At 40.5% G+C, this 13642-nt stretch overlaps 1 protein-coding gene across 1 annotated transcript in view; it reads right to left on the bottom strand.

The window, feature by feature from the left end:
* The window catches only part of LOC145401964 (calcitonin gene-related peptide type 1 receptor-like), a 237257-nt gene that overhangs the window by 56046 nt on the left and 167569 nt on the right, over positions 1-13642 (bottom strand). Inside the window, exon 6 of the mRNA XM_080274069.1 lies at positions 400-620. Within this exon, the coding sequence (XP_080130195.1) occupies positions 400-620 (221 nt within the window). The remainder of the gene's footprint in view (positions 1-399; positions 621-13642) is intronic.

The following is a 13642-nucleotide window of genomic DNA, read 5'->3' as shown; positions in this document are numbered from 1 at the left end:
GGTGAGTCTCGGTTAAATGAGGCTAAGTGTGATTTGATTAGTTTCGATTAGGTTAGGTATATTAAGTTCCTTTGGGCTGAGTTAGGTCAGGCAAGGTTAAGTTAGCCTAACTTAGGTTGGATTAAGCTATACTAGGTTACGTTCGCATTTGGTTTGGCTTGGTTAAGTTAGTTTAGTTTTGTTTAGGTTAGATTAGGTTAGGTTAGGTTGAGTTAGTTTAGGTTTGAGTGTCGCCAAACTTTTCCGATCTTCTTGAACAGTCCCGGATCCCAGATGGCAGGAGATTACCGCGACGCTCGTTACTCGGTTTGATTCCTAAAACAGCATTTAATATAGAAAGGGTATAAATTTAAGCCTCGCTAAAACGAACAGATCAACGTAAAATAAAACCGTACTTACTGTAAGGTGTCCTGAGTTGATGCGCCCCTAGCCAGGCCATACACGGCCACTATGCCCCCAGGCAGGCCCCAGCCCAGGACGTAGAGCCACCTGAGCAGCGCCTCCTCACTGACGAAGGCCACCACCAGCAGTGTGTGCAGGTACAGACCCTCAGCGAACATCCACAGGTAACTCGACACCAGGAAGTACTGAAGCAGGATGTGCAGAGCCTGACATCCAGCCTGTGCGAGGGAACAGAGCACGTTAATGAGGAGGACAGAGTTGAAAGAAGGGGAAAAAGAGATTGTGCGAAACAGAGAGAGAGAGAGAGAGAGAGAGAGAGAGAGAGAGAGAGAGAAGAAAATTAAAAAAATGGAACGAGAGATCAGAGAGTGGGACGGGGCTGTAGAAACGGAAGGAACAAGTGAAGAGGGGGAGAGAGGGAAAAATCTGAGGGAGAGAAGAGCTGAGGGCAACGATGTGAGTGGAAGGAAGAGAGAGAGGCTGAAAGCAAGGGGAGGAGGAACTATAAGAAGAGGTGAGAGGAGACAAGTGGAGAGGGAAGGAAAGTACGAATGTAGGGATGAACTCGGAGAAAGGGAAGAAGATTGCTAGGAATAAGCAAATAGCAACAGACCTGTAGTAAGGGAATGGAAACTTTAAACTTCAGTCTGAAAGGGAGCATAACACTGTCAGTAGTATTTATCGATGTTGTTCTGCAGTTGTATCTTTAAGGTTCTGAAAAAGAAAAAAAAAAGCATATACCACAGAACGTTGTGATTCAGCAGTGAACATACGTAACTGGGGGCTTGATGACAGATACTTATCCCTGTGATTTATAAAAGTTGGTACTGTATCACAACTTGCTACACTGGAGGGCAGTGCTCCATATATATACAACTCTGTTAAAGATGAAATGTTTAGCTTCATGTGCCTGACGTCGTTTTATATCCATTACCTCTAGTACAGTTTGAGCGATCAACTGTGAAATACTGATGGGTGGCCATATTATCGTGTCCTTTAAATATTTTGAATACTTGAATTAAACCTCCTTATAACCTGCGTTTAATTAGGGTAAAGAGATTCAGGGCTTCTAAATGCTCCTCAAATGGCTTACTTCTCAGTCTAGGTATCATCGTTGTCACCCTTTGCTGTACTTTCAAGTTTCTTCATATCTTATTACGCTACACCTGACAAAGTCAGAGGAGGGTGTTGTTATCACTGGCAGGGCGGCTGGCAGGGAATTGAGATTTCATTTCCAGGCCAGAACTCAGAAAGTAGGCTAGTCACTAAAGAGTCATAAAATTTCACACAATTATGTCTTATGGTGAACTGGTGCCTTTTGATAGGTAGAATGCTGTGTCTTAAGCAGTTTTCTTTTTTTTAATAATGAAAAAGTAAAATGAAAAAATAATTTTCCAGAGATTTTTAATGCAATCTGCACATGGAATCTGAAGGGCCCAGGTCATGTGTCCTCAAAGCGTTCTGCTTAAACTCATCTTTAAAAGAAAAGATCGGGAGGGGGTGAGGACCGTTATGCGCTTGGTTAGGTGTGCAGGGAGGTGGGAAGGTATGTGCTTGATCAGATGGAGAGTTGCAACAGCGTAGCGTTGCTTATGTTTTATAATACAGTGACCAGAAATGATCGCAATACTCCAACTGCGGGAGTGCTAAGGCATTATACAAAATGAGGACGAAATTTGTGTTGTTTTTATTAAAATGTCCTGCCAATGAATCAGGTAAATTTATTGTCTTTTTCAAAAGCTTCCGTACATTGTTTGTTTGGTTCAAATCATTTGTTATTATTACCACTGAGTCATTTTCATGGTTTATCCAATCAAGTTGGACATTAGTCATATTACAACTGGCCCTTATGTTTTTACTGCCAATGTTTAGTGCTGTACGCGTATAAATATTGAAATTCATTTGCCATGTTTGGTTCTAATTAAACAAATGATCACCTTCTCCCTGAATGCCTGTCTCTGCTATGCTGTATCTGCTCTGTTACCCATTTTTGTATCGTCGGCAAATATAGAAATCTTACAAAATAATCCTTCATCAATATCATTTACATATTAAAAAAAAAAAAAAAAGGAATCTAACACTGAACCCTGCTGCACTGCACTTGTAACGTTGTTCCAGTCTGATTCTTTTCCATTTATTACAACTCTTTGCTTTCATCCAGTGAGCCAATTTTCTATCATCCAGTGAGCCAATCTTCTATCCACCCTAGCACACTGCTACTGAAACCATGCGCCTTTAGCTTCTAAAGGCGTCTTTTGTGTGGAACTTTGCCAAAAGCCTTTTGAAAATCGAGACAGACAACATCAACAGGGTTAATCTCGTCTTACATGTTCCGTATTGTTATGAAAAAGTCCAACAGGTTCGTGAGGCAGGAACGTTTATTCAGAAGACCATATTGCGAATCTCTTGATGAGATTATTCTAAGTGTTTCACAAACTTGTCTCTGGCAACAGTTTAAGGCAATTTGGAAACCACCGATGTTTAACAAATTGGGAGGTAGAAAGAAGCTGTACTGGGATTAAAAGAGAGGAAGAGAGGAAGGAAGGGAGGGAGGGATTGGCAGAGTGGGGGGGAAAGGAGGAAAGAGTTAACGGAAGGGAGTGATGGAGGGAGGAAGGGCGTGAGGAAAGGAGGGAGGGAAGGCGGTAAAGTGTTAAAGGAAGGAATGGAGAGTGAGAAATAGGGTAGGCGAGATTATAAAAGGAAGGAAAATAGGAGGAAGAAACGAAGGCTGTAAAGGGGAAAGAAAATAGAAAGAAAAGGAGGCTGGAGACTGAAAGATCTGGTGAAATTAGGAGGTAAATAATATGTCTATGGAAAGAGGAAAGTGATAAAGAGCAAAGAAAACGTGAAAAAAATTCAAGTGAAGAGAAAAGATGAAACAAACGCAAATAAAGAAAGCCAAAAGTGGGCAAAGAAAGTTGAGATGAAAGAGAACAAATAAAGAAGGCGCTGAAACAGGTGTAGAAAATGAAAGGAAACGAAGAAGAGGAAAAATACAAGGATATGAAATAGGTGTGGAAACATGAAAGATGTGAAAGGTATCACCGAATGGTGATAATTATGGACCTAGACAGAATGGTGTGAAGATGAACAAGATGAACAAAAATAAAAAGTAAAACATTTGACGAGCAATATGAAAATTAGCACAGAGAAGGAAGGCGAAAAACAGGCAGGGAAAGAAAGGGTTAGTAAAATACAAAGAGCATGGGAAACCATGTGTGGAAAGAGAGAGGCATGAAAGAGGGCAAAGTCAAACGAAAAAAAAAAAAAAATGAGTGGGGAAAATAAATACGGAACAAGAAGCCGTGCCGGCACAGCAAATCCGTCCCCAACAGCCATTTTAGTGCTAACATATACACAGAACAGGATATCTAGTGAAAGATGTCGCATAAAATTTGGAGTCAATCGGGTGAAAATTGATGACTTAATGCCCATCTGAAATTTTAGGCCCAACCTACCTGACATTGACCCCCCCTACCACTAACAGGGGGGTGACCACCCCTGATGTAATGAGGCATGCTATAGGATGCAGATGTGAAAGATGCAGCTTTAGGTTTTGGTTTCATGTCGATATGACGAATTCAAAAGGATTTAAGGAGAAAAAAATATATATATATATACTGTATATATATATATATATATATATATATATATATATATATATATATATATATATATATATATATATATATATATATATATATATATATATATATTTTACATTTCTTGGGCCTACAGCCTGGGCCTTGGCCCAGTTTGGCACCATATTTAATCAGTGATCATAAAGTCATAGCCCATTTAACAGACAGACAGACAGACACACATACAAATCAAATGAAAACAATACCCGTCTCGGGTAATAAAATACAAAGTAGGTGATAAAGATAGTTTGAAGGGAGAGAAAAAGAATGGGACAGAGAACAAAACTAAGATTAAAATAAAATGAATAATGAACCCCTTCATTTCGATGACTTATTAAATATCTTAATCTTGATACCTCCAGGCGTATTAATTCACACTAGGGAATATATTAAAGAAAGAAGGCTATATACAGTTTTTATTTATCCCTTCGCTAAGAAAGGTGTTCACTAAAATCAGTAACAGTGTCTGTAGGTAGTAGGAATAATTCAGTACAATACACCACCAGATTCAAAGAGTTATGGTGACAAAGAAAGACGCAAGAATATGAAGGAGTGAAGAAGAAAGAGGTGAAGAAGAAGATTAAATGAATGTAGAAATGCCAGTAAATGAGCGAGGCACTGGAATAAGAGCCTTGAATAAGTTTTGAGGCATGTAATGATGAAAGGACACGTGTGACCTTCCTGTTTCGTTGCTGACTACGCTAAGTAATGTGGCATGCAGACTAATTACATCAAACAGCTGCAAGTGTTTTACAAATGACCGTCAAAAATTAGGTGCTCGACGTGCATTCAGAAAGTCTCTTGCCCAATAAGCTTATTACCAACTCTCCGGGTTCGTTCCTGAGAGAGACAGACAGTTTGGCAGATAGTTACACAGATAGATCAACATGAAGAAGCACTCAGAGAACAACCATTTTGTTTTAACCTGAAACCTTCTACAAAGTTTAGTTGGCTTAGGATAAAAATTGTTCAAATAGACCTTAACATGTGACTCTGACCTTTGATTTGTGTTAAAAAAAAAAAAAAAAAAAAAAAAAGTCAACCTCTTGGGTGATCCTCAGCTTATCCAACAAGTTTGATCGAAATCAGATAAAAAATGTTTTAGCTGTTGTATTCACACACAAACTCACGGGTCGAACTTTGACCTTGTCCTGTGACCATGATCTCTTACTGATTGCTCTCAGCATTGGATCCCTTCGGTACTGGCCGACCCTTAACCCTGCCACCAAGTTTGATTTAATTCAAATCAGTGTGAGCTGATTTTGTCCTGTGACCATGGCATCTGATTGGTCTCAAAATTAATATCTGTTATTCTTGCCTTATCCTCAACCAGTCCATAAGTTTAAGTTCATTTTGCCTGCGACCATCACCTTTGACCTTTTTTTTCTCGAAAACATTACTCCATGGCGAACCCTCAACCTTTCTATGAAGTTTTGCTAAAATCAGATCAAAACTTTTTTTTTTTTTTTTTTTGTGTCCGACTCTGGGCATAGGCTTCACAGCCTGCTTTCAAGGCCCAGTAGTCCTCCTACGTACTGCACACCTCTACATGTCACCACTTCGGCGCTAACACCCACCGTCCATATTGAATACATGCTAGGGCTGTCTCATACAGGACTGGTGTATTGGTATTAGCGGGGGTATTTTTACGACATGTCGGCGGGCCTTCTGGTAGATCAGTAAAGTCTGATTTTATGAAATTCAAATCCTTAAACTGTTCCCTGCCCCAGCGGGATTTGAACTAGGGTCCGTCAGGACTGCAGGCCAACTCTCTACCGATTGAGCCACCGCCTCCTTTCCCCCCCCACACACACACAGGCCGAACTTTGATCTTACCCTGTGACCTTGATTTTTGACTAAGTGTTCACATCACTGAATCACTTAATTTTTTGCCGTAGCCTCAGTCCTCCAGCAAAGGTGGATGGAAAATGGATAAAACCATTTTAAGGTGATTTTGATAGCGTTTAACCTGTGCCAGAGATCTTGACTTTCGACAAACTTAAAAAAAAAAAGTTGCTGCACTGGCTGACTTTCAACCCTTCCACAACCTTTGGTTAGATTTGGATGAAAACGGCAAAAGTTGTGTGTTTTCACACACACACACACACACACACACACACACATACACACCTGATGGCACAGTTGATAAAGCATTGGATCCCTATCCAAGTGACCTGAGTTACAGCCCCGCTCAGTCCACGCTGTTTGAGTGGGTGAAATAAGCTCTCATCAGTCAAGTGTAGTTCAAGGTGTGCTGTGGTGGAAGACCCGCAGGGGTTCGAAACTCAGCGGGGTAAGGATTAGGTGGTCTGCCCCCTTGTGCTGACGCCTCACTCCATATAAATATTATGTACATTGAATATACATGCATATTGTATATACTTTATATATATATATATATATATATATATATATATATATATATATATATATATATATATATATATATATATATATATAAATATAGATATATATATATATATATATATATAGATATAGAGATATAGATAGATAGATAGATATATATATATATAGATATATATATATATATATATATATATATATATATAGCAAGCATAGTGAAAGAAGAGTTCTGGACAAATGTGGAAGTGAGCATGGAAAAGTCTGAAATGAATGAGAGAGTGCTTTTGACTGCTGATATGAATGGTAAAGTAGGGACTGTGAAGGTGGACGGAGTAGTTGGTGAGTGGGGTGTGCCTGCTGAGATAGATGAGAATGACAGTGCTTTGGTCGACACTTGTGCCAGGAGGGGAATGGTGATAGCCAATACCCTCTTCAGGCACAAAATGATCCACAGGTATACATGGCAAGTGATGAGAAGGGTAGATGGTGAACTGAATGAAAGGAAGGCAATGATTGATCATGTGTATGTGGGTGAAAAGATGTGAAGAGGTGTAATGGATGCAAGAGCATACAGAGGTTGGAGGAGTGGACTTTCTGACCACCACTTGGTAGTGGTCAGGATCACGGTCTAAGTAAAATGGGGAAATAGAAGAGAAGAAGGATGGGTAGAAGGAGTATATGCATGGAGATTGGAAAGGTTACAAGAGGATGAGAAAAAGGCTGAATATACGAGAGAAGTGGAGGAACGATTGGGTAATATAAACTGGAGCAGATAGGGGATGTGGAAGGTGTGTGCAAGATATACTCAGAAGAAATATGTGCAGCTTGTGGTGTGGTGTGTGGGGTGAAGAGAAGGCGAAAGGGGGTGCAAGGAACAACATGGTGGGAATGAAAAGGTGAGACAGGCTGTGGCACAAAAGAAGAAAACATACAATGAATTAATAAGAAATAGGGGCGTGGAAGAAGTTGAGAGATGAAAGAGAAAGTTATATGTAGAAAGGAAGAGAGAGGTGTAAAGATAAGTAGGAGAGAGTAAGAAGAGAGTGAATGAGGAATTTGGAAGGATTTTGAGTGTAAAATGGAGGGACTGTAAGAAAATGTTCTGGAAAGAGGTAAAGAGAGTTAGACAGGATGCCAATGAAGTTAGTAGGAGAGTGAAAGATAAAAATGGTAGATTACTGGTTGACAAGGGAGAAAAAGTGAGCAGATGGAGAGAACACTTTAACCTGTCCTGTCCTGACCGATTTTCCACCTCTGCCCCCCCCCCCCCAGTCCCAACAGATTTTGGGGAAAAAATTTTTTGGCTCAAACCTCCGCTTTTGGTGAGAAACATCGAAAATTCATAGAGAAATTGCTCACCTGATGTTTATAATACCGGGTACAGGTAAAAGTACCCTTTACTTTAATGTGTTTTCTATGCGGCAGGCTCCAGAGAAAACGAGTTCTGTGTGAGGGGTAACTATTCCACACCACTAATAAATAGTATTTATATATTTATTTGGTGCACATTTATATGCAGTACAAGACTATATTGGTTTTCACCCAGTAATATAGGCGATATAAGCATTGTTTCACTCACCAAACACCTCAACATTCCTCACCTTTTTTGGCAAGATAACCTGATCATCATTTCTGGCTGGTTCTTCCTCTAATGATACATAACTTTGTCGTCCACACTGTCATCAGTTGGGGAATCATTCTAGCCTTGAATTTCGTACCATGGCTTGACATGTCTTTACTTGCCAGGTCACTGGTAACAGGTGAATTGCCGAGACAATGGCATTGGGGGGGGAGGTCATATGAGGTAAGGCAGTGTCCCTGCCTGGCATCTGGTAGAGGAAGGTGTCCCGTGCATACGTACCAAAAATCAGGCACGAAATTTGAAAAATGTGCTAATGACAGATCTTGCAATTGCGGTGCGTTTATATACGTCAATGGGAGTCACAGTGACAAAATGTTTGGATGTATATACACGCCATTATTGAATTGTTGAACATAGAGAATGAAAGTAATGCAAGTATAAGTGGCTGGGGAATGGCTGGGAGAAGGAGGGAGGTAAGAAGATATAAAGAAATCAGTAGGATGGAAGTTGAGGAAACAATGAAGAAAATCAAAATGGGGAAAGTCCCAGGAATTGATGGAGTGTGTGGTGAAATGCTGAAGCATGGGGGTGAAATAGTAGTAGAATGGATGTGGAAGATGTGCAGATTGACCTGGGAGGAAGGTAAGAGTCCCGGATGATTGGAAGTCATGTATAATTATTCCTTTGTACAAAGGGAAAGGGGAAAAAGAAGTGTGTGGTAATCATATGGGCATTTGTCTTCTTAGTGTAATAGGAAAAGTATACAGTAGGATACTTATTGACAGAGTTAGGGAAATAACAGAGGAATTAGTTGGAGAAGAGCAGAGAGACTTTAGGAAGAGAAGAGGTTGTGTAGATCAGATATTAATTCTTAGATCTTTAGTGGAAAGGTTTCTAAAGAAGGGAAAGAAGCTGTATGTGGCCTCCACGGATTTGGAGAAAGCATATGACAGGGTGGATAGACAAGGATTGTGGAAAGTATTAAGAATATATGGAGTAGATGGGAAGTTGCTGAATGCTGTGAAGAGTATGTATGAGGGTGCTAAGGCTGCAATGCGTGTGGATAGTGTACTGAGTGAGTTTTTCTTTATGAAGTTTGGGTTGAAACAGGGATGTGTCCGTCTCCATGGTTGTTCAATCTGTATATGGATGGGGTTATAAAAGAGATACAAGGTAGGGCAGTGGATGTTGGAGTGGCCCCAATGAGAGACGGCAGTGTATGGAAACTCCCTGTACTGTTGTTTGCACATGATAATGTGTTGTTAAATGAAGACGAAGGGGAGCTGCAAGGCTTGGTGGATGAGTTTGGGAGAGTGTGTAAGAAACGGAATCTAAAGGTGAATGTAGGGAAGAGTAAAGTTATGGTCTTCGAGAGAGGTGAAGTCAGTTAATATACAGTGAGGCTGGATGATGAGGAAATGGAAAATGTGAGTACGTTTAAGTTCTTGGATAGTGTAATGAGTAAGGATGGAAGTTTGGAGGGTGAAGTGCTTGAAAGGGTACAGCAAGGAAGAAAGGTTGCTGGTTTCTTGAAGGCAGTGATAAGAAACAGGGAATTGAGCATGAAAGTGAAAGAGATATTACATGACAGTATTGTGATACCAACTCTAACGCAGGGAAGTGAATCTTGGACGTTGCTGGAGGGACACAAGTCAAGAGTGAGAGCAGTGGAAATGAATTATTTGAGCGGAGCCTGTGGAGTCACATGGAGAGACAGATTGACAAATGAGGATGTGAAGGAGCGTTGTGGTGTGGATCTGGATGTGACAGGAAGCGTTAAGAGAAACATACTGAGGTGGTTTGGCCATGTGGAGAGGATGGAGAGTGAGAGACTGACAAGGAGAGTGTATGTGAGTGGGGTGGAGGGGGAGGGAGGAAGGAGAAGGCCAAGGATGAGATGGACGGATGGAGTGGAGAGGTGTGAGAGAGGGATGTGTGAATTGGGAGTAGGGCAGTGAAATGGCGGGGAACACGGTGACGTGGAGGCGATTTGTTTGTGGCCACCCAGTATAAGGGATTAAAACTTCTGGCAATAGACAGATAGATATACATATATATATTATATATATATATATATATATATATATATATATATATATATATATATATATATATATATACACTATAGATAGATAGACAGACAGACAGAGATAGATATGAGAGAGAGAGAGAGAGAGAGTATGAATGTCTTTGTGTGTATGGTATCTGGTAGTCAACCAGGGTCGCGGGAACCAAGATAATACACCACTTCATTGTCCAAGTCTCTCCCATCATTGCCGTGGCCTACATTCTTTGTACAACTGCGCTCGCTAGGCGAAAGCTGCTGTCATGTTCTGATCGGCGTGCGAGAGCGTGTGTATATGTGTATGGGCAAAATAGTTTTAGTACAATTTTAACTAAGCTCGGTAGAAGTAGTGAAGGGCAACGTGTGAGGAAAACTTTGTGTGTGTGTGTGTGTGTGTGTGTGTGTGTGTGTGTGTGTGTGTGTGTGTGTGTGTGTGTGTGTGTGTGTGTGTGTGTGTGTGTGTGTGTGTGTGTGTGTGTATGTTTTAGAACACTAGGTCTAAGATTTAGGTCACAGGGCTAGGTCAAATTTTGACTTTTAACAAAATCAACTTAAACAGTTTTAATCCAGTTCCTATCAAACTTGAGGAAATGGTTGAAAGTAATGCAGGAGCGAAGTGATTCAGTGTAGAAAGCAGTCGTTCCAAGGTCAGGGGCACAGAGCAAGGTCAAAATTCGACTCGTGTGTGTGTGTGTGTGTGTGTGTGTGTGTGTGTGTGTGTGTGTGTGTGTGTGTGGTGTGTGTGTATTTAACAAAATAACCTAAACAGTTTTGATCCGGTTTTGATCTACTTGGTGGGAGGGTTGAGGGTTAGCCATACTTTACGTCCAACGCCTTTTAGAACAACAGCTAAAATGTCACGGTCACAGGGGAAGGCCAGTTTAATCGGTTTTGTTCGATTTAGACCAAATTCCGTGTAAGAGTTCAGGTTAAGGGAAGATTAAAAGGATTCGATTATGAGAACAATTAGTCAAAGGTCAAGGTCACCGAGAAAGTCAAGAACGAAGGTAACACAGACAGTCCTGATCTTATTTAAACCAACTTGGTGGACGAGTTAAGGGTCAGGCAAGAACGAAGAGATTCATTTTTGAGGAAATCTGTCAAAGGCCAAGATCACAGGGCAAAGGCAATGTTCGACCCATGAGTCTGTATGTAAACAAAATAACCTAAACATTTTTTATTTTATTTAGTTTAAACTTAGTGGATGAACTAAGGATCATCCAAGATAATGACCTACTGTGTTCGAGAATAACTTAAAGGTCAAAGCCACATGGCGAGGTCAATTTAAACTGTTATTATCTGATGTAGACTAAACTTTGTGGAAGGATTCATATTAAATCAAAGTCACAGGGAAAGGTCAAAGGTGAATGTCACTGGGCACAGTCAGTTCAAACAGCTCTGATCTGATGTGAACCAAAGTTGGTGGAAAGGTTTAGTGTTGGGCAAGAATGAAGCTTTTTGATTTTGAGAGCCATCTGTCCAAGTGTACGGTCACAGGGTAAAGCCTAATATTCGGCCTTTAGACCAGTTGATGGTCGCGGGTGTTGTACTCTCTCACTGCTACTTTGTGTTTGGTATTATTACCGCAGGACGATTTTTGTTTCCAGTTTAGGAAAGACAGTTAACATTGAAGAACTTGACTCTTGCATGCAGTGACGTATATTTTAGGTATTCCTTGTTACATTCAGACGATAGTACGAGTATTTAGCCCCAGAGAGGCTTTTCGAGTTGGAGGAGTTAGATATGCACACCATTAACCTCTGCCATCTGAGAAATCCTTTCAAAAGTAAATAAAATTGGTTGGAGGTAGGAAGGATAACTACAAAATTCTTCACCTGATTGATGGGTTTAATTAAAGCTGTATTCTTACCTCGCCACTGCCAAAAGCCTCCTGAACAGAACGGAATCATCTAGTGGCAGCAAGAATAAAATATAATATGCGTCCTCCAATTGAAAAGGTTAACTCCATTAGTGTGAAGATGCCATCCATGTGTTATTCGCCCTCCATACCATAGCGTGGAGACCTACTGTATTCCCTTAGTTTCTTTCTTCTTTCTTCCTTCCAAACACATTTCAGTTTCGTGCTACTCCTTATCTTCTTCATCAGTTCGTTTTAGACTTTTCACGACTGTTCTTTGGGCTTATACCCCCAAACATATTCTTAGTCCTTTTAATGAGATTTATGAGGGAAAACGTCAAAGAGTACAAACAAATCTGGGAAGTCTGTGTGACTGTATGTTCATAAATCATCAAGAGCTTTGCAGCGAGGCTTGTCAGTGTACTGTAGTGTGTGGAGACCATCTTGTATGCCCTTAGGAAACTGACAGTCTTTAATTCTTGCAAATTCCAGGCTCAGGAGAGACTTATCGAACTCAAAGATTTAGATATAGCCTTCATTAATCCCTTCACTACGAAGGAGCCTCCTAAGCTAAACAAAATCGCCAAGTAGCAGCACCAATAATCTAAAAATGACATCGCTGCAGGTTATTATCGACTGTACCCAACTCCTTCCTTACCAGAGATCTACCCTCAACTTCCCTTAAATCAATGTCGTGTTTTTTGTCCATTATTGCTATCTCTGGCAACTTATATTCAGCTTAAGGGAGACTTTTCGAACTAGAGCGGGTAGATATGGCCTTCGCTGCCCCCATCAGCATTAAAAATCTCTCTTAACTTATTCGTCTGGCGATGGCAAAAACAAAATGATACTATGCCACGGGGCTGAGGAGGTTAAGCTTAACATAAAGTCGAGGTTGGCTGTCTGGTCGGCCAGGGAGGCTCCTCAGCACTTCCTTCTTACCAATCTGTTGCTTTATTGTTTGTTCACCTTAACTTGTCCCAGATTTAGTTTCTTTGCAGCCTATTTCACGTTGCTCAGTGTCAGAGTAAGCAATGCTATGGCTCCCTATTCTTTCCGTAGTTCGTGACTAGCATCATATCCTAATGTTAATATGTTGTAACTCTGCATTCAGGATGGAAAGATGGCAATTTTAGAAACAAATTAGAGTCAATGCAATATACTGTCCTCTGTTCTTATATTTCTTGTATGTTGTTTTTGCAATTATGCCACAGTAAAAAGGAAACTAACAAAATGCAAGAGAATAATAACCGTAATATGCAAAATAAATCGACAAGGAGTTGGTGCAAGGAAGCCTGCCAGGGTGATGGTAATACAAGTCCAAGAGACATCGTATTGAAGCCATTATGGGAGAGCTGTTCTAGCAATACCTCTTCAGTCCAATGACGGTATTTCTTCTAGTTTACCCTTGCTACCACCCGACGAATTTATTCAGCTTAGGAGACCACTCTAGTAGTGAATGGGTTAATCAAAGCAATATTTAACTATGCCGATAGAAGTAGCCGAGGGGTTTAATTAGATGGAGAGAGATATTGTAGGTGTATCGTAGAACAAGTGTCTGCCACTAATGTAGGTAGTACAAAGTAAGAAGATATTTAGTATTTGGGTAATCAGGTTTATAGGAGAAAGCCAGTGTCAATAAAGCCGTGAGGCGATGGTTAGCTCGTTGCCACTAGTGTTGATAACGTTAACGTCGACGATTGGGAAAGAGATCGTGGATATATCGT

Source organism: Coenobita brevimanus, chromosome 57, assembly GCF_032717465.1.
Source record: "Coenobita brevimanus isolate Jiangsu-jjx chromosome 57, ASM3271746v2, whole genome shotgun sequence".
In the NCBI taxonomy this organism is placed as follows: domain Eukaryota; kingdom Metazoa; phylum Arthropoda; class Malacostraca; order Decapoda; family Coenobitidae; genus Coenobita; species Coenobita brevimanus.
This window is presented reverse-complemented; position numbering and strand designations above follow the sequence as displayed.